Consider the following 22,381-nt stretch of genomic DNA (forward strand, 5'->3'; position numbering starts at 1 on the left):
TGTTTGTCTTTGCAAACTTGCAACGCACTTACCTTACCAGAATGAGTAGGGGGAAGCGTTCAGAGCACTCGGAGAAGTATCCGAAAGGGTGCTGCTATTGCCAGGAGTTCCTTGGGAGTTAGACTTGAGTGTAATCTGGACCCAGAGAACGTTAGGGAAGTGTTGATTCTCTTTTGAGTAGGTGGGACTTGTTTGTGTTTGAATGGATTGCACAATCGAGCAATTTTCGCATACCCAGCTCCGGTCAGATATGAACGCATTAACTCTTGCGTAATCCTTTAACACTATATGACTGATAGGCTAACTTCTTGTTCTTTTATTTCAGGATCATAGGCGAATCGAGTGGCAACCGTCAGCGAGCTCCCATCCCAGTGCACAGTTCTGCTAATCCCGCTGGCGACGAACTGCCCCCTCCGGATTACTCCACTATTCTGTCGAACCACACGCTGCCATCGGGTAACACTGTTTCGCTTCCCCCGTCCGGGCTTGAAATGGGTCCTCGAGTTCTGTACAACAGCGAAACTCTTAGCGGTCGTCGCCGCCATCGGTCGTTGACGACCGGCAACGGAACGCAACATCAGCTTCCGCAGCAAAACCTGACCGCAAACGATGTTTTACAAATCCTTCGTCCGGTGACCAGCAGTCACAACAGTAACGCAATGCCCGCCGACGAGCCGTCATCTCTGAACCGAACGCCTTCGTTCGCCGTGGCAGCAACAGCCGCCATCGGATACGGTAACGTTGATCTAGTGGTGAGAAATTCCCTCTCGCGGCGCCATTCGGTCGGAGGATCAGTCGAGAACTTAGTGCTGGGAGCTGCACCCATTGGCGATTCCAGCATTATAACCCTTGCGGTGGACGATAACGACGACGACTACGCCCGAAATGACGCGGAACGACGCCGGAATGGTAACGATTCTGTGATATGAAATTGAGGAAGAGTCCCCGTAGCGGGCATTCGTATTGTGCATTACTGTTAGGAAACCATAATTACGCTTCAGGTGTTTTCAACATAGAATATGATCTACTTTGCGCTTGTAGCCGAACCCGCGAGCACATAATTTCGTCCTACACATTTCACTTACTTCAAACAAATGACTCACAATAATTTATTCGTAGATAACGCAAAAAGGATTAATCGCTTTCAATTCACGCGTGATGTAGACTAGGGTTCAGCGTAGTGTAAATTTTGGTTGAGATGACATTGAATGACGACGATAAATAAGTAGAATGTAGCTTTTAGTGATGTAATGCAAACTTCACCCCGTCCGATATAAGAATCGATTTTGTAATATGAGTATATAAGGAATGAAATTGTTGTATGATTCCATTTATTCATCCGAAAAAAAACGTGTATATCATATCGTGGCGTGTTTTGCTATAAGAAGCCTTTTACAAATTACGTAAAGCTGTAGGGGGAGGGAAGGAGTCAAGCCGAGCGTTACGATCCATACAAAAAAATAAAACTTCTATACAAAAAGTGATACCAGGGAAGGGTGGGGCTCCAAAATCATCAAATTCAGCGTTACGTAATTTGTGAAAGAACCCATAAAGAGCACAGTCTGTATCTTCTTTCGTTACCGAATTAAATATATCAATATTTTGGTAAAAAAAACCAGATCAATCCACCTAGCGGTGACGATGCCTTTCTCGATTTAATCATTTGGTTTCGCCTTAGTGTGATACACATCATAAACAATTGCCTACATTAAGGATTTTGCAAACGCTATTTAGCGAATCAACGAACCAAGCTTAGGGGCCGTTCACATATTACGTAAGTACTTATGGGGGAGGAGGGGAGATAGTTCGCGCGGGATAGTTTGTGTAGTTGAAATAAAAACGTTGTAGGATGTAGAATGTTCGCGCGATTATCGAAACATCATATTCTGTTATAAAGAATAAATTAAAAAGAAAGTGAAACCACCAGTGCAGGTGAGCTTAAGGTTGGTTGGGAAAATATGGTAAGCTTTATTGTAAAACTGTGATTCAAAAATAATGCTTTCTATCACTAAATACACGCCAGAATCAAATAGATTAAATTTTGATTCAGGAAGTGTGAATACACTTCAGATATCATTATGATATGTGGGTGTAATCATGCGGGGCTTATTGTACACGAATATAGCTTCGGAATGCATGCGTTCTTGAAATGGGCTACAGGAGTTACAATAGAGCTATCATTTCCTAGCTCCAAAATCTAAAATTCTTGCAATTATATAAATAAAATGGTTGCACGAATATTCTATCCATAATGCCACTGCCAGTCAGTGAGAGTTATATTGCAAAAACACACATACACACACAGCACTTATGGGGGAGGAGGGGTCGGTCATCTTACGCTCCATATAGGAAGGTCCATTAATTACGTAACGCAAATATTGGCAATTTTCAACTACAATTAATTGCATATTATTCGGCAACTCGGCCGTACGAAAACCATTTTTTTGTTAAATATCTTGGATGTGCATATGCACAGCACATGTTTCGAAATGGACAAATTGATATGAAATTTGCGAAAAAGAATCCACGTGTCTGGAGGGACTCGAACCCTCAACTTCCAACTCTCTAGATAGGCGTGATAACCCCTACACAACAAGACCATTTAAAGGTTTTTGCGGAAAAGCCATCAGAATCCGAGTACCAAGCTCCACCGCAGTTAGCTCTCTTTTTTGCAAATTGAATATCTTTCACCGGATTACTGTCCGACATTCTGGCTACGTGCCCGGCCAACCGCAGTCTTCCGATTTTCCATCTGCACCCCACCATAGATGGTACGCAGCACTTTTCTTTCGTCCAGGTCTCGTGTCCTTAGAGGACTACCGGTCTAATAAGCGTTTTGTAGATAATCAGTTTGGTACGGCGGCGAACTCTATTCGATCGGAGCGTTTTGCGAAGTCCAAAGTACGTACCGTTTCCTGCCATGATGCGTCTCCGAATTTCTCTGCTGGTATCGTTATCGGAGGTCACCAGTGACCCCAAGTACAACCACCTCGCGTCCAACTCGACAAACTCTTGGTGGGTGGCTTGCGTTGTCCTCTTCCTATCATGTACTTCGTCTTCAACGTGTTGATGACTAGTCCAATAAGTTTAGCTTCGGTTTTTAATTCAGATGTTCATATTACTCCCTTCAAAGCGGTGTTGAATAGCAGACACGAAAGACCATCACCTTGCCGTAACCCTCTGCGCGTTTCGAAGGGACTCGATAATGCCTCTGAAACTCGAACTACGCATATCACCCTATCCAGTGGCGTAGCCAGAAAATTGGTCTGGGGGGGTTTTCTGAACAATTTTTTTTGAAAAAAAAAATTTCTTCCAAAAAATTTGTCTTTGGGGGGGGTTTTATGCCCAAAACCACCCCCGTGGCTACGCCACTGACCCTATCCATCGTCGCCTTGATCAACGGTATCAGTTTATCCGGAAATCCATTTTCGTGCATTAGCTGCCATAACTGGTCCCGATCGATGCGGCTTTGAAGTCGATAAACAGATGATGTCTCGCTTAACTTTTCAAAAGGACCTAAGTAACATTTTTTTATGAAATAATTTGAGTACTGCAATCAGGGGACTGAAGAGAATGCTAATACGCCTACCCGCCATTCATTCAATATGGCGTACAATGTTTTTGTTTTAATTTCGTTTGATTCATGATAACAATACTTCGGAAGTATCGACGAGCTATTTATCAACATAAAGAAGCCATACAAACACAAAAGGCTCGATGAACCTCAACCAATTGCAAGTTTTCGCCAGGAAAAGTTAATTGCCGATAATTAGCACTAACTGCGTACGAACCAATCACCCAAAATGAGCGCTGAATTCGGGTATACTACCCAGAAACTGGGTACCAAAAACAGAAGTACCAAAAACGATGTTGGGTAGAGTGCCATTGTACCGCGGATGACAGGCGTTTCACCCTCCTGAGCGCAATCAACATAACAACATGAAAGCTATTGATTGCGCTATTCAAATTAATTCATTAAAAAATGTTACTTAGGTCCTTTTGAAAAGTTTAGCGAGATGTGTTGGCACGTTGTATTCGCGGCATTTCTGCAATACCTGACGTACGGCGAACACCTGGTCTGTGGTAGAGCGTTCACCCATAAATCCCGCCTGGTACTGCCCCACGAACTCTCTTGCAATTGGTGTTAGTCGGCGGCATAAAATTTGGTAGGCGGCGTTCAGCAATGTGATTGCGCGGTAGTTGCTTTGTTGTTTTTCAGCCGGCCGATCTCCTCCTGGATTTCCTGGAGATTAGGAGCCGGAAGTCGCATGTCCTACGCGCGTGCTCCTAGGTTCATTACCATACCGCCACCGTTGTCTGCCATATCGCCATTCAGGTGCTCTTCGTAGTGCTGCCGCCACCTTTGAATCACCTCACGCTCGTTTGTAAGAAGGTTCCCGTTTATGTCCTCACACATATTGGGCTGTGGCACGTGGCCCTTAGGTGAACGGTTCAACTTCTCATAGAACTTTCGTGCGTTATTAGCGCGGTACAGTTCCTCCGTCTCTTCACGGTATCGATCTTCCTGCTGGCGCTTTTTCCTCCGGAAAATCGAGTTTTGTCTGTTCCGCGCCCTTTTGTATCGTGCCTCATTCGCCCTCGTGCGGTGTTGCAGCAATCTCGCCCATGCTGCATTCTTCTCCTCAACTAACTGCTCACATTCGCCGTCATACCAGTCGTTTCTCTGATCCGGAGCCACCGTGCCTAGTGCAGCGGTTGCGGTACTTCCAATGGCGGATCGAATATCTCTCCAGCCATCTTCAAGAGATGCTGCGCCTAGCTGCTCTTCCGTTGGGAGTGCCACTTCCAGCTGCTGCGGGTAGTCTTGAGCTAGTCTACCGTCTTGTAGCCGCCCAATGTTTAGCCGCGGCGGACGACTCCGACGCGTGTTGATCACCGTCGAGAGTTTTGAGCGCAGGCATACTGAAACGAGATAGTGATCGGATTCAATATTCGCACTGCGGTAAGTTCGTGATGTCGGAGAAGAATTTACCGTCGATTAGAACGTGGTCGATTATAATTATATTATATTATAATTTTAATTGGTCGTGGTTATAATCCTCAAAATTGATTAATCCATAACAGGGACGTATGCACCATTTGTGGCACTATTCTTCATTTTGGTTCTTTATTTGGCAAATCCCATTGTGATAAGAAAATTATTTTGAGCTTTTTAGTGGAATGTTTTCACATGTCATAAGACGAGTTTATACAATCCCATTGAATTCCACCACTTAATTGTATCTTGACAGATACGTATTTCGACTTCAACAGTAAGGCGCCGTCTTCAGTAACTCATACTTGACTCGACTTGTCGTCAAAAATTAAGCAAAATCAATTCTTACAATTATGCTTTGCTTATGTGAACAGAATGAATATTAGCGACGATGGACAAGCTGTGGCGTCACCTACACTAGATGAGGTTAAAAAAGCTGTCAAAGAGCTGAAAACAATAAGGCTGCGGGGAAGGACCAGCTCCCGGCTGAACTTCTCAAACACGGCAGTGAGCAGCTTTATGAAGTTCTGCACCATATTATGTCGAAAATATGGGAAGACGAGGAAATGCCTGCTAGCTGGTTGGACGGCCTCATTTGCCCTCTATTTAAGAAAGGGCACAGACTGGAGTGCGCCAATTATCGAGGAATAACCCTCCTTAATTCGGCGTACAAAATTATGTCCCGTATTCTGTTCAACAGATTGAGACCGCTTGAAGAGTCCTTCGTCGGCGAATACCAAGCAGGTTTTCGTGAGGGCCGATCAACGACGGATCAAATGTTTACCCTGAGACAAATCCTTGATAAATTCCGGGAGTACAACTTGCAGACACATCATCTGTTTATTGATTTCAAGGCGGCGTACGATTCAGTGAAACGGAATGAATTATGGCAAATTATGCTTGAACATGGTTTTCCGGCGAAACTGATACGGCTGATTCGTATAACGTTGGATGGATCGAAATCAAGTGTAAGGGTTGCGGATGAAATATCGAACTCATTTGTTACCTTAGATGGATTAAAGCAGGGTGATGCACTCTCGAATCTCCTGTTCAATATAGCGCTCGAGGGAGCGATTAGGAGAGCTGATGTGCAAAGAAGCGGTACCATTATCACAAAATCGCATATGCTCCTGGGATTTGCGGACGATATCGATATTATCGGAATTGATCGCCGTGCCGTGGAAGAGGCTTTTGTGCCTTTTAAGAGGGAGACAGCGAGGATTGGACTCACGATCAATACCAGCAAGACGAAGTACATGGTCGCTGGCAATCAACGTGGGTTCATTAGTGGTGGTGGTAGCGAAATGGTGCTGGATGGTGAAAAATTTGAGTGGTGGAAGAATTTGTGTATCTTGGAACATTAGTGACGTGCGATAATGATGTTACCCGCGAGGTGAAAAGGCGTATTGCAGCTGCAAATAGGGCTTATTACGGACTTCGTAAGCAGCTTAAGTCCCGTAGTCTGCAAACGAAAACAAAACTCGCGCTGTATACTACTCTGATTCTTTCGGTGGCTTTATACGGTCATGAGACATGGACGTTAAAGGAGGCTGATCGGAGAGCTTTCGGAGTGTTTGAGCATAAGGTGCTGCGGACAATACTCGGCGGTAAACAGGAGAACGGTATCTGGCGGCGTCGCATGAATCACGAATTGTACCAGGTGTATAAAGGGCTGGATATTATTAAGCTTATACAACACGGCAGACTACGGTGGGCTGGTCACGTTGTTCGTATGCCGGAAGAACGTCAAGCGAAGATAATATTTAGTAGAGAACCCGGAATAGGCCGCAGGCTTCGTGGAAGGCCGCGTACACGATTGCTTTTTGCAGTTGAAGAGGACCTGAGGGCGCTCAATGTTCAGGGCGACTGGAAGCGATTGGCCCAGGATCGAGTCCAGTGGAGAAGGATACTCCATTCGGCGTAGGTTCATCGAAGAGCTGTAGCCCATCAAGTATCAAGTAAGTACAGCGCCACTAGCGTTCTATTACTGCTTCACTGTAAGAACCTTCGGAAATGGTTCGGATAATTTTTTGAAATTCATTGGTATATTTTAAGAACTTATTCAGAAGTATCTTAGGGAAAACTGAATAGGGAAAACTGAGGAGTTTTTCCGGATATTTTGCTTTTAAGAACTCTTTGGAAATACTTCGAGAATACCTTGAGAAACTCCTTTAAAAAATCCATTCGCGAATCCTTCGGCTATTCTTTCAAGAATTAGCAAAAATCCTTCACAAATCACTCAACACTTTTTTTTAACCCTTCAGGTCCCCTTTCGGGAATTTCTTAAAGAAACCATTCGAAAAATCGTTTTGATTCGTTTTGAAATTCCTCCGGCAATTCTTTTCGATTTTTATCTTGGAAATTCCTCCAGAAATAATTTAGAAAATTACTAATCATTCTTATGAACACTTTTTTAGTGATTTCTATGAATAATTCCTTGGAAAACTGATTGAATTACTTAATTGTATCTTTTCTTCATTTTCTTCAAGTCGAGTCAAGTACGAGACACTGAAGACGGCCTTACTGTTGAGGTCGAAATACGTATCTGTCAAGATACAATTAAGTGGTGGAATTCAATGGGATTGTACAAACTCGTCTTATGACAAGTGAAGACATTCCACTAAAAAGCTCAAAATAATTTTCTTAACAGATTTGATTGGTATATTTATTCAAATATTTTTAAAATCTTTTTATCTCTCACTCATGATCACCGGGTATTCAAATTTCCCTGATTATGTCAGGAATTCCCTGATTTTTCCAGGTAGTAGACACCCTGTCAAAGGTTTTATCGTATCATATGAATCTTGGTTTAAATTTGGCATAAAAAGCACTAGTTCGACAACAACTGGTGCTATAGCCACGACTGGTACATCTAGCCTAATCGATAATAAACTTTAACGATTAACACAGGTAGGAGGAGAATTCGGATATTTTGAAAGCATTAACGCTGATACTGATTTGTTGAAAAATATAATTAAATGTATGTATAGTCAATCAACTTAAATAAAATTTGTTATACATAATTTGATTAACAAGAATGGAAGTACCGTGACCTGCCCTAATTCCGCGCATTGCCTAATACCGTGGATTTTATCCAAATTGATGAATATAGAGGTACTGTCTGTCATACACATCACATTATTTGGTGAAATACACAAATGTATATCAGAAATTGTTAGCGAATTATTATTGTTGATATTTGTGACGTAAATTAGGCGCTAAAAAATAAACGCGAAAATGTATGGCTCGAACAGCCAAAATTTGTATCCGCTTAGCAAAACGCTTAAAGTTATGGTTATATTTCCAAGTCTTGTAACTTGATTTTTCAATGATATTTACTTCCAATATCTCATTAAGCCCAGTTTTACAGCTATAAAAAATGAGCTGGGTACTGAAATGGTATTTAAATTTCTTGTTTTGCATTTTATTGATCAAAACAATTGTCGCGGTATTAGGCCATCTTCTTAGCCAGTAGTGCCTAATACCGTGACTAGGCTATACCGTGAAGTTGATACTCAGAAAATTAAAACGTAATCATCACATTGAATACATATACCACTAGACAATATCGTATAGGTATTGAAATATTCATATTAAATATCTACGACATTTTATGCGTAGGTTTACTAGGGAAGCATCATTCAGAAGAATTACATATTGCAATATGTATTATTCCAATACTTCCCCAAAGAGAAACTTCTGTTGAAAGACTTGAAGATGGTATACATCTAATGAACATACAAATCATCTTTATTGTGTCGTTCAGCACATACGAATACAATATCATTTATGCGATATTTACCACAGACTATAGACGTAAATATTTTATATAGAGTATTTTTCATCTGAATACAAATCCTCCCATTGTCTTCAAATCTATTTAGACACTCGATTGGATATCATCTATCTAAAACCTAAATAAATGTGAAGTAAATTATTTGAAAAATTAATAAACGCTTTTAAACCGTCAATATTGAGAAATTGCTAACTTCTCAAGGAAAAGATTCTTTTCCCAGTAGGTATCTGTGTAAAATAGTAAATTTTTATTACGTTTTTTAGTATGTATGACCTAATAATTTAATTTGTATATGATTCAATTATTTACATACTTTATTGTTAATGTGCTCTTAAGCTCATCATTTGAGATTGTTTGATAGGGCACGGTATTAGGCAATTTTCTGCGCGGTATTTGGAATCTTCTTCGGAATGTACGCGGTATTAGGCATATTCATAAGTAAAATGTCGAATACTATTTTCTTCATTTTTTATGAGTTTAAGTACAAAACATATTTTTTCCTTCAAATGTATTTAATATTGATTAAAGCGACATAGTTTTCAAGGATGATTGTTACAACTTGAAGTTTTTAAAGCGAATTTATTGTGGACACGTACTTTACCCCACGGTAATAGGGCATGTCACGGTATAAACATTTTAAAATATATTGTTCATGTCTTTAAATAATACAATTTGGTTGTGTTGGGGGAAAATAACGACTTCGGTAGCAATTCGACATAGTTGTTTCATAAGGGCCGAAGTCGCAAATGTAAACAAATCTAATTTATGACATAGATCGAACCTCCTGGAAATGTACTATATGTAGCATATTAAAAATAGTACAAAATGTTGATTTTTTGCTGTAAAAACAGAAAAATACAAAAGGGCGATATTACATTTCCGTTGGAATTTTTTTCTTGGTGCGATTGCGCCCCGTTCTCTCCATGGCAGCAAAGGGGCTAAACTGTGCTTCATTTTTGCATTATGACACTTCGCTCTTGCACCAAAAACACATGTGAGCAAAAGGGCTAAACGGTACTTTGAAAACACAACGGGGCGATGCAAACAGGCGATATTGACAAATAGGTTGACAGCCGGGCGTGAAATTTGGGCGAAAAGGATGTTGTCAAAAACATTATGGCGCATTTCTGAAGGGCGCAAGTGTACACTGTTAGAAAAAAAGGACGACTAGTTCTTTAATCATATTTTCAAATCGAAATCAATCCAAAGTAAATTTTATTTCTATGGGGCTTCAATGATTAGATGTGGATGTATTTTATGCAAACTATTAACATTTAAAATAACATCTAAATTTTGAACTACAATTGAAAACATGACATGGAACATTGGAACCCATTTTTCTCCATTCGAGCTCATTGCGACATTGGCCCTTATGAAACAACTGTGTCGAATTGTTCAAAATAAAACATGAAGATGGTCATTGGAGCAATTAATGCAGAATTTTAGGGAGGGCTAAATACAAAGTTTCTTCTCACATGTTCAATAATGGCATTGTTCTTTGCACTGGATTTTAGTACATTTTAGTATAGAATTAAATCGATTCCAATGATGTCTTTTCATCCAAGAATTTTATGCACTGCACATGCCACACCGGGCTTATAGTCTGAGAATATAACAATAAGCAATTATTTTTTTTTTTTTCATAAAGGCAGCATTATCTGCGGTCAATACATATACGACCAACTTAAATTTACTGCATGTAATAATAAAGAACACAAATCAGTTGCATGAAGAAGAAGAAGCAGAAAGATGATAATCGAAATAATCTCCACGAGAAACCATACGGAGAAGTTTTTTAAACTGCTCTCAAAAATTCTAGACGCAATTTAATTAAAAACGGTAAGCAGTACGGGGTTGGACTTTTCTTCTACTGTATAATAAACACAATATTTCCATTTGAAATTTTATTTTGTGATATTACACTTTATACACAGTATAAGATAAGTTGTTCAACATTGCGCTAGAAGGTGTCATGCGGAGAGCCGGGTGTAACAGCCGGGTACGATTTTCAACAGATCCAGTCAATTTATTTGCTTCGCGGATGACATGGACATTGTCGGCCGAACATTTGCAAAGGTGGCAGAACTGTACACCCGCCTGAAACGTGAAGCAACAAAAGTTGGACTGGTGGTGAATGCGTCAAAGACAAAGTACATGCTTGTGGGCGGAACCGAGCGCGACAGGGCCCGCCTGGGAAGCAGTGTTACGATAGACGGGGATACCTTCGAGGTGGTCGAGGAATTCGTCTACCTCGGATCCTTGCTAACGGCTGACAACAACGTTAGTCGTGAAATACGAAGGCGCATCATCTGTGGAAGTCGGGCCTACTTGTGTCATGTACAAGACGTTAATAAGACCGGTAGTCCTCTACGGACATGAAACATGGACAATGCTCGAGGAGGACTTGCAAGCACTCGGAGTATTCGAGAGACGGGTGCTTAGGACCATCTTTGGCGGTGTGCAAGAAGACGGTGTGTGGCGGCGAAGAATGAACCATGAGCTCGCCCAACTCTACGGCGAACCCAGTATCCAGAAGGTAGCTAAAGCCGGAAGGGTACGATGGGCAGGACATGTTGCAAGAATGCTGGACAGCAACCCTGCAAAGATGGTGTTCGCTTCCGATCCGGCAGGTACGAGACGGCGTGGAGCGCAGCGAGCGAGATGGGCAGACCAGGTGCAGAACGACTTGGCGAGCGTGGGGCGTATCCGAGGATGGAGAGATGCGGCCTCGAACCGTGTATTGTGGCGTCAAATTGTTGATTCAGTGTTATCTGTTTAGATGTTAACTAAATAAATGAAATGAAAAGATAAGTCCAACCCCGTACTGCTTACCGTTTTTAATTAAATTGCGTCTAGAATTTTTGAGAACAGTTTTAAAAACTTCTCCGTAGGGTTTCCCGTGGAGATTTTTTCGATTATCATCTTTCTGCTTCTTCTTCTTCATGCAACATCAAAGCGCCAATCATAAATATAATAGCCCTGTTTGTCTGTCCGGTGACTAGCCAACCAGACGCAGTACGCGGGGAAATTCTCAAAAAAAAAAAAATAAAATATTTGACACTTCAATTCATTTTTACTATCAGATACAGAAAACAAAACCAGGGACAACTTTAGACAACCAGACACAGCATTTGATAAAAAAATCACAGAAAACAGACGTTAAAAATTTTGATTTTTTTTAATTCCATGGGCGCTACTGCGTCCACAAATAAACTAGTTTCAAATAATGAGGTGGATAATATTTATTTGAGCTTTTTTCTCACATTTATGATGCGATAAAATTCAAGAAGACTAGAACGCAAATTTCAAAAAGAACGGAAATCCCGATAAATGTGACTTAACTAAGACTCTGTTTTTGACTGGTTCAAATACATTAAGGGGCAAGATGAGCATCCCTACGGGGCAAAAAGGGCACCCTTTTGAAAATCTTTTTTTTTTTCTAACTGAAATGTATTAGAGCACCAATATTCACAAAAAAAATAATAGCTTTCAATGCGCATTGACCATATTATGACAATAAAACAGTTTTTGGGATCGATATATTATTACTTTTCATTGATACCACCAAAATCTCATTAAATAACAAAAATCAGTTTAAAATTTCAGTAAATTTGATAATGTACGCTACACAACAGATTCAGCACAAAGTAAATCATAATTGTAAGTTGTCCAAAAGTATTTTGTGTATTATTTGATTCTTTCAAAAGGGGGTGCTCATCTTCCCCCATATGAGATAATTTATTCAAATCTTTTTAAGCATGGTCAAACATTTTACTGTTCATGTTCATGTTTTTGAAAACTTTTTTTTCTAATACTGATTTCTTATAAGAAAATCCAAGTTTACACTAACTTTTGATAATTCATCTGTATTTCAGAATCATTTCACTTTAATAATATTTTTTCAGTGTCAAGAATTTTGTTGCACTATAGTTTATCAGTGTGCGGGGTTATTTAGAGAAAAAAAAATAGCATAATAGCCGTAAAATTATGGGGTGCTCTTCTTGTCCCGTCCTCCCCTATTCAGAATGTCGACGCTAGATGGCGTTAGTTACAATTAGGATCTATGCGCTGGTTTTTTTTAATTTCTTTTAGTATATGGATAAGATGGTTTTCTTCATAATTTTGAATTCTAGCAACAAAAATACTTATATGAACTCAAAATAATTTGAAAAAAAAGGCTGATTCATCCACCTATCGGTGCCTTTTTCGTGCATTATATATACTAAAAGGACTTGAGTGAGATTTTCTTAGCGTGTTTTTGTATAGAAATCGTATGTTGGCCATAACTTTTGATCCCATGGTCCGATCTGGACAGGATTCGCCGTCGAATGCAAATTGCAAATCGGATCAAGATAATTGCCTAAAAGATGAGTGAGTTTTATTTTGCGCACATATATACACACACGCACACACATACAGATAGACATCTTCTCAGTTCGTCGGCAGCTAGAGTGCTTTGCCTTTCATGGAGTATTGAAAAGCATCACAACAGATAATTAGTCGGGGTTCTGCCAAATAACACTTAGCGCCAATGGAAAATTTTCGATGGAAAGGTTTTCTTTCGGGCTCCTTAGAACAAATGTGAAAACCGCATTAAAATTCGTGATAATAACCAAAATTACTTAATCTTCCATTTCCTTCGCATGTACCAGTTATGGCACTATTCTTAGTTTTTTATTCCTATTATGGCTAATCCCATTCAAGGCGTCGACTAAAATTTGAGAATAAAATTCCCTGACCTTCCAGATCATTTCTTGAAAAATTACAGGTATGAAAAATGTGTTATTCAATTCCTAGAAGCATTTGAAAATCTCTGCATGTATGTATCGTTGAAGTCCATATGTGTCACTAGAAGCCAAAGAAGAACTCCTGAAACGTTATCATTATTCAGCAACGTGGGGAAGTGAAGTGCCCTATATATTTGTATTAATTGTTGTAAGAGCTGGGAATAGTTCCACAATCCCTAATCGTCTATTACGTTGAAAATCCGGAATATCGATGTTTTCCATATATTTTCCCACGTTACTTTAAATGAGTTAAGCACCGTCCAATTATTGATCGATTTGGGAGAAAATTTGTCCAGAACATAAGGCTAAAAACTCATAAGGCTGAACACGAAAGGCTAAAAAAGTAAAAGTACATAAGGCTGAAATAACGAAAGGCTGAAACACGAATGGCTGAAAGATCGCGAGTAACAGATTTTAATGGAAAAAATCACATTTGACGTGAATGGGGGCACAAACAGAAATAAACAGAACTCTTCTTGCGACTTCTTTTTGTCTTTCGATTTTGATACAAATTTTTATTTTTTTTGTACATACACAGAACAAGAAATTTGAAAGAAACAACAATTTATTTATTGTTCTTGATTTTTGTAATTGGTTTTTGATTCTTGCCGAGAATACTTCTATATTTTTATTCTTCCTACTCTCTTCTTCCTTCTTTATTCCACGTTCATCTGTCTACGTTTTACCTTCTTTCTTCGTCGTTTCTTCTTTTTTGTTCCTTCTTCTATTATTATTATTGCCGGACAGCAACCCTGCAAAGATGGAGTTCGCTTCCGATCCGGCAGGCACGAGACAGCTAGGAGCGCAGCGAGCGAGGTAGGCTGACCAGGTACAAAACGGAGAGAGGTACAGGTACAAAACGGTGGAGAGATGCAGGCTCGAACGGGTCCACGACGTTAGGCATAAGGACGTTAGGCATAAGTACGTTGGGCATAATGGACGTTGGGCATAATGGACGTTTGGCATTATTCTGCCTTCTTTATGTCATGGGCTGTTCTTTGGGTCATTTTATGCCTAGCGTCCATTATGCCTAACGTCCGTTATGTCTATCGTCCATTATGCCTTACGTACTTATGCCTATCGTCCTTATGCCTAACGTACTTATGCCTAACGGGGTATACCCGGCTCGAACAGTGTATTGTGGCGTCAAATTGTTGATTCAGTGTTATCTGTTTGGTTTGGATGTTAGAAATGAATTATTCTTATTCTTTTTTTTCTTTCTTCTATCTTCTTCCACCTTTCTTCTTCCTTTTCTTTCTTGTTCATTCTTCCTTTTCTTTCTTTTTCCTTCTTTCTTCCAACTTCTTTCTATCTTCTTCCTTATTCTTTTTCCTTCTTCCATTTTCGTTTCTTTGTCTTTCTTTTATCTTCTGCCTTCTATCTATCTTCTTCCATCTTCTTTGTTCCTTCTTTCTTCTTCGTTCCTTCTCGTTTTTTCTTTCTTTATTATTACTTCTTCCTTATTCTTTCACTGGTCTTTCTTCTTTCCTCTTCTTTCTTTCTTTTGTCCTTTCTTCTTCCTTCATCCTTTTTACAGCCTTTTTCTCTTCTCCCTTCTTCTTTGTTGCTTTATCTTTCTGTCTTCTTACTTCTTACTTTATTATTTCTTCTTCCTTTTTTCCTTCTTCTTTATTCTTTTTCCTTCTATCTTGTTCATTTTCTTTTTTCCTTCTTCTTTCTTCTTACTTCATTGCTCTGTTTTTCTTCTTCCGTCTTACAACTAACATCGTTATTTCTTTCTTCTTTTTCCCTTATTCCTTCTTCCAACTTTTTCTTCCTTCTTCCGTCTGCCATATTCCTTCTTACTTCCCTGTTCCTTCTTCCTTCTTCTTTCTTTCCTTCTTCTTTCTCTCTTTCTTCTTTATTCTTCCATTTTCTTTCTTTCTTCATTCTACTATCTTCTCTCTTTTTCTTCCTTGTTCTTAGTTCCTAACTCTCTTGTTCTCTTTTCTTTCATTTTACTTCATTATTTCTTCTTCTTCATTCTATCTTCTCTTTTCTTCTTTACTTTTTCTTTACTTTTCTTTTCTTTCTTTAAAATTTTATTTTTTCTTTATTCTTTGTTTTTTATTCTCTATTTTTAATTCCTTATTCTTTATTTTTTATTCTTTATTCATTCAACCACTCAACTTGCACTCCATCGTATGGTTGGGATTCATTGCATCATACCAATTTCAGCCTTATGTGTTCCAGCCTTTCGTAGGACACCTCTGTCTGTACAATAAAATAAAACCATATGTGTCAAAATCTAAAATGTACCTACCAGGGTGCCAATTTCTTCAGCTCTGCTTAGTGACTCAACCAAATTTTTAAGCGTATGGGTGAAAAAACCGAAAGTCTTAGTCTTACGTGCTAATGTCTACTACGAAACATATGCTTAACACAGCTTGGAAGCCAATTATTATATTCTATTCAGTCTCCCATTTCAATTATACGCTAACTACACTTTTGGCAATTAACTTGTTATTGTATTTTTGAGTTATTTGACCCACTTGTCAACTCAGATTTTACAATAATTTGAGTCAGTCATGGCAGGATCTGTTTTTTTTTCACTGCATTTAATGTCTGTATATTAATTTTTATCTTTTTCATATCAATTACACGTCTGAAAGTAAAGTGTTGACTAAGGCTGTGAACCATTCCACCGATTCGTTTATTTTTTAGTTAAAATTTAACAGTTCGATGGTTATTTTCCCATCGTGCTTAAAACTTGAACCCGAAGCCGACCCATTCAAATTGTGACGGAATGATGGTTATTTGGAACAAAATGGATTTGGCGCCAACTTTCTCGCGAGCAAAGTTTAACTATCAAACTGTCAAATCTAACCATGCTCCGAAGAGCAGGGTTATTTTCAACTACAGCGAAATAACTATCGAGCTGAAAAATTTTTACAGCCTAAGTGACACAGTTCCGAAAAAATGTGTTGTGCTAGTTTATTATAATACTATACCTATGGTACAACTTCCCAGATTAAAATAAAACTGCTTGTTATTACAGAACAGTAAACTAACATTTTTAAGGCACCAAAGTAACTGATGCTTAATTACAATCAGTTCGACGAAATTCACTGCCTTATTTGTATAACCGAATATCTGTAAATATGGATACTGCAAATGTTATAAATTAACAATTAATGCTCTTACATGCAACCGTACTGCAATCTCAATGGAAGAAAATTATTTTAAAAAATCTGCCACTACTTTGTGTTGCGATAGTGCTTGCGCAGCACCTGTAGAGCAGCTTTTGCAGCAGCTCGTTTCGCATCTTCCTTGTTCTGACCGAACCCATACGCTTCGTGTTCTTTGTTTCTGATTTTATATTTGAGCTTGACGTATACCGTGTCGTCGTCCACGATGGCCCGACTAAACAATGGCGAACAACCTGGTTTGAACTCGTGCAGTTGCCTCACGATTTGGATCGGTGTGTTCTCGGTGAACATCAGGATTTCGTTTCCCATCAAACCATATATGACTCGCCAGGTTACGGCAAAATCATTTCCGGAGTCCAAGAAAATCGCCGCCACCAAACTCTCGAACACGTCACCCAGCGCCTTCGGTACGTCCACAAATTCAGCCATCTTTCGGTCACTCTCTTCGACGAGCAAGTTTACCTGATCGGTTATCTCGTGTTTCTGTTGCTCTTGAAAAACCACAAACTTGTTCACGGTGTCGCTGAACGATGCGGACTCGGAAAGAATATACAGATGCAGTCCGTGGCGTACAAGCAGACATGCTAGTGTGATGTTATTCACTAATGCTGAGCGCAAATCTGTCAGCTGGCCCGGGCTCATGGTTGGATTCTGCTCAAAAATGTACATTGAGATAAGAAAATCTAGCACCGCGTCACCCAGAAACTCCAGCTGCTGATAACTCCCGGTTATCCGATTAGTAGGAAATGAGGCGTGAGTGAGCGCCTGTAGAAGATAGGTTCGATCCTTTGTACGGTATCCAGGTTTTTTCTCAATCCTTTCGTGGTTCTTCAGAAAACCATCCACTTCACGACAGTCGATTTGCGTTTTCAGTCTTTGATTTTCAATTTTCTCATCGAGCAGCTTGATCACGTCGTGAGTTTTCGGTAGAATACCGAAGTAGGGCAACAGTTTGAAAGACCTTTGAATTCCAACCGATTTAACGCAAACTCCCAACAGCGCTTCCATGGCATCCGCAGATGTTTTGTCCCCCATTGTCTGCTGTCCGAGATAATTCTGCATTGGGGACGTATCAGGATTATTGTTATGTAGATCTAGTTGGGCAATAAAATCGTCAAGATTGTTGGGATCAACAGACCCAGACTTTATTTCGTCTTCCGTTAGTGACATCCGGAACAGCACTCTAGCGGAGTGATTCACCTCTTGCATAGTTTCTTTTATTTTGTGTGGAACCGTTGCAAGAGGCGGTTTCCAGTCATTTTTAGGGTCCAACTTATGAATCTTCATCATACCAGGTAGCCCATACTTAATAGCACAGTACACCAAATTACGGTTGCTTACTATTTGACCCTTGACCGCTGTCAGAAAGCCTTCGTGAAAATCTTTATGGTATTTCACCAAATACAATGAAACGGAAAATTTCAAAAACGCATCGCCCAACAGTTCAAAACGTTCCAAATCAAACACATCTGAGGACGATTTTGTAGTCAAGGCCTTAATGATGTCTTTTTGCTGGACGTTCAAATTGTATGTGTTTGTCGGTGTTAGGCTTAGTAATTTGATTGCGAATTTCTGCTCAATAGGAACGTCCAAAATTGCCATGGGTTGTCTTTTCGGACTACTAGTTACTCTCCTATGCAAAGCGGATGTGTACGCTGTGCTCATCCGTTCTGCGGTCATTTCCCGAATGGACAGGTCTGAAAATTTGTTAACGAATGCGTTATAATAGTCCAAGTCCATTTTTTTGACTTGATCCCAGTTGCGCTCGATGTCCACAGGCTCCTCGTCTTCCTGCCATGGCATTGGGATATCGCCGCTGAATGAATTCATTTGGTTGCGTGCCAGCTGACTCAAGTCCTCCGGTGCCAACAGAGACTGGCGCGCTTCTTCCAGGTCGAACTCATCGTCCTCGTCTTCGTCGTCTTCTAGGTCTAGGAATTGAACCTCCTCTTCCAGTTGTTTTCCCTTCCGTTCCTTATACTCAACCTCCACATCCTCAATCTTTCGGTTCTCCAGACATCCTACATTGGCACCCGTTGCCAAATCAACACGAATGTTTTCCGCTAGCAGTAGATAATTAATACGGTGCAGTGCACTGGGCAGAAGCGTAGCCTTCAACCAATAGTCAGCGGGGAAATGATAGTTGTGAACGAGCTCCGGAATGAGGATCTCGTTGAACCGCCAATGTTTGCTCCGTGTGCTCTTGCCGTCGTCCTCTACTCCCGGATTGAGGCGGTTAAGATAGCTTGTGATTCCTTTGACTTCGATTAGAAATTGATCCGGTTTAACAACTGCCAAATGGTACGCTTGGCTGAAGTAATCTGCATAAGACCTGGAAGAAGAAAATACTTGTTGATTTCACTGTTGATTATTTAGGGTCTGTCTCAATTGGAGAAATAAACTCAAAAATGACGGTTCGCAAATTAAAAGAACACCCGGTCAAAAGAATGGCTGGTGTAGTGTTTTCACTGGAGTGTATTTTCAGCGCGCGCGCTCCTGTGGCTCTGTCGTGCATTTTTTTGACAGTCTGACATAACATTTAGAAAAATCGAATATCCCTCTATTAGTTAAACTTACTTAGTTAGGACTATAAAATCGTTTAGATGGAGTAAAATCATAGAGCAGAATTTTTCGCACTGAGTGTAAGACAACTAGTAATAAGCCACTCCCAGTTAAAGTTTTTTCTCAACGAACGCAACACAGGCATCGTTGTCTACCTGACAGCTATTTAAAAAGTGTCATTCAAGATTTTTGTTCATTCAGTTTTCTAATTTTGTACGGTCCACATCGAAGAATAAAAATGTTTCACTTAGGCTATATTAAGGCTTCAGTTAATTGAGCCATAAATTTTCGTCGAGCTAGCGTGTTCCGGTGTTCCTTCAACCGAAGGTTCTGGCGATCATCCCGGCATCCTTAATACGGAAGGATTCCCTGCTCAGCCCAGTTCGTCCCTAAACAAACCTTAATAAATCGGAAGATTTATTGGGTTGCAAATGCTGATGGTCAGAAAAGTTTCACATTTTTAATGGGTAATGGTCTGATTGTCGACCAATCCACTTCACAAATGTGCATTTTTTTTAACAGCAACATAGGTAATAATTATATTGAAATAGATTTTAAACATAAAAAAAACACTGCTGGGCAAACGAACTTTTTTATTTTATTTAGTTTCAGATTCAAACTAGAAAAATGTTAGGAAATTTTATATTAATCTGAACTTAATCACTACTGATTTTACTTCTGATAGTGAAAGAGCATGAGCCGGTGCCGATCTAGGCAATTTTCGGATTGGAAATTGTCTTGGACATAAAAGTATCATCGTGTTAGCCTCATGATATACGAATGCAAAAATGGTAACTTGGCTTAGAAACCTCGCGGTTAATAACTGTGGAAGTGCTTAATGAACACTAAGCTGCGAGGCGGCTCTGTCCCAGTGTGGGGCTGTAATGCCAATAAGAAGAAGAAGAAGTGAAAGAGCATTCAAACAATAAACTATGGCTCTCAAGAATGAATTTTCAATTGTGAGATTTACATATTTTGAATGAGATTATATGAAATTTTCCAACAGAAGGCTGAGTGCACCTCAGATATACATTTTCATATGATTTGATACTTTTTCCGGCCTACCGATAACAGATAACTACCAATTTTTGTACTCCTATTTACCCAAATATAATCTGGCCACCCTGCTTGCCTACCAAGGCAAAATATCGTTGATACTGAATTCACTACAATTTTGAAACTTACCTGTAATCTGCATTCGGGAAGGGACTGTCTGGCGTTAGGTGCTCATGCACCATGGTCACCACATAAGGTTGTTCCTTATTGTTTTTGTACCATGGACAGATCACTTTGTGTCTGTAATTTTCCGCATCAAATTTCATCTTGGCTCGGAACATCGTCGGTACCTCGGATGGGGCTTCGTTCAGATTTTGGAATTCTCGCACCAACATCCAATCTATTTGCTGCGATTGTTTCATAGGCACAACCATGAAACTGTTATCTTGGTTTGAAAAATCATACACTAAGAACTCCTTCCACAGTTTTAGAATGTCTCGGAAGATTGTTATATGGAACTGTTTCAACAGAGCCAATTCCACTTCGGACCCAGCGCTGGTCAGCACAATTGGAGTTTCAACAAGCTGTACGTCGATGAGGCCCAAAGTTACAAAAAACTTCATCTTGGCGAGGGCCGGAAGAGGCTTGGTGGTCATTATACCAAAATTATTTTCCGAATTGTATAAAGATCGGAAAATGTTGACATTTTCGTTGTCCGGATCCTCGGCAAACCCAGCACCAATACGCAAAATATAGATGTAGCAAGGTTGATCAGGTTGCGGGAGGCAATGAGTTGTTTGTGGAGGATACTCAATTATGTGTGTTCTAAGACGCTTATGCGTGCCAGCAATCTTGGTCGAATCTGAAATGACAAAAAATAGCTCCATATAAAAGTCGTGTACGTTATAATTATTTTGCGCTGAAAAGGTCATAAGCAGCAAAACTGCATACAAATAACATTCGTTGGGTTAGAAAATTCATGCAATTCTAGGCTGGACGACAAACAATGGAAGCAATGTAATCGCTAGGAATCGAGATATTGTGCGCAATGTCACCCCTGATTGTCCTCTTTAACAAATAATGGAGAAAATGGGGAAAACTTGTTGCTCACCCACATTTAACAATAACTTCTGTATCCATTTTATCTCCTGTAGGCACTCAGCAAGGACAACATATTCAGCTTCACTACTTGATAAGGCCACACATGTTTGCTTATGACAGCCCTATCCGATGAGACCTCGAACTTGACACAAATCCGGAGTCCGATTTGCGGTCACTAACATCGCCTCGGGCGATTCGCCTGCCCAGTCAGTGTCGACAAAACATTCAACATTTTTTGTATCGCCACTTCAACTAAGTTCGCGCTATTTTTTGTTGGAAATTCAGCTTCAAAATATTGTTTAGTAAGAAAATTATTTAGCTCTTTCATAGTGGAATGTTTTCATTTTCATTATTATTATTACTGACATCAACAGGCATTATATTGCCCCAATGATGGTTCTAAATAAATAACTATCGTATTACATAATAATTAGTATAGCATAAAGATATATTACATACATACACAAATTATCTATCAATTTGAACTCATCTAAACAGGAAAAAGCAGTACATGTATTGGAACAACATTTGATCATTAAAAGAAACATTTCCTAGCAATTTATCAACAAGAATTATACGGTGGTCTCCAGCAGGTGGGCGACGAACAGTGAAATTCTCTGCAACGTACTCCGCGTGGCCAGATAGTTGAATCCAATGCTCTATTTCGATATTTATGATCCAAATCCACTTTGATTGAAACATAGTTCATTGATGCTGAATCTTTCCATTGAGGTACTAGTCTTTTGATATTCATATTCTCAGAAACATTTGATTTCTGAGCGCAATCGGTCCTCCGCACTTTCCGCAGACTGTAGGCATCATATACGGGGTGTATCAAGGCAGCGTGGAGAACGTATTAGATGAAGTAGCTGAAGAACAATACACTATCGGCAACGTCACTTATGTGGATCAGTACTGGGATTTGAGAAAGGTCACGCGATATTTCCATTATTCTTTCCCGCTTTCATAGAAAACATAAACAATGAAAGGAATT

General features: G+C 39.8%; 2 protein-coding genes across 9 annotated transcripts in view; one reads left to right on the plus strand and one right to left on the minus strand.

Annotated features, from left to right (window-relative positions):
* The window catches only part of LOC134226558 (sodium-dependent transporter bedraggled-like), an 822,794-nt gene extending 821,493 nt beyond the window's left edge, over positions 1-1,301 (plus strand). For all 5 annotated transcript variants that reach the window (XM_062707408.1, XM_062707407.1, XM_062707406.1 and 2 more), the window contains exon 10: positions 326-1,301. In XM_062707408.1, the coding sequence (XP_062563392.1) occupies positions 326-929 (604 nt within the window). In that variant the 3' untranslated portion in view covers positions 930-1,301. The remainder of the gene's footprint in view (positions 1-325) is intronic.
* Positions 1,302-12,989: 11,688 nt separating this feature from the next.
* Positions 12,990-22,381, minus strand: part of LOC134226571 (endoribonuclease Dcr-2-like) — a 46,158-nt gene continuing 36,766 nt past the window's right edge. For all 4 annotated transcript variants that reach the window (XM_062707422.1, XM_062707425.1, XM_062707424.1 and 1 more), the window contains exons 9-10: positions 20,476-21,148; positions 12,990-19,060 (exon numbers count right to left, since the gene is read on the minus strand). In XM_062707422.1, coding sequence (XP_062563406.1) covers positions 16,777-19,060; positions 20,476-21,148 — 2,957 coding nt within the window. In that variant the 3' untranslated portion in view covers positions 12,990-16,776. The remainder of the gene's footprint in view (positions 19,061-20,475; positions 21,149-22,381) is intronic.

Source organism: Armigeres subalbatus, chromosome 3, assembly GCF_024139115.2.
Source record: "Armigeres subalbatus isolate Guangzhou_Male chromosome 3, GZ_Asu_2, whole genome shotgun sequence".
Classification (NCBI taxonomy): Eukaryota; Metazoa; Arthropoda; class Insecta; order Diptera; family Culicidae; genus Armigeres; species Armigeres subalbatus.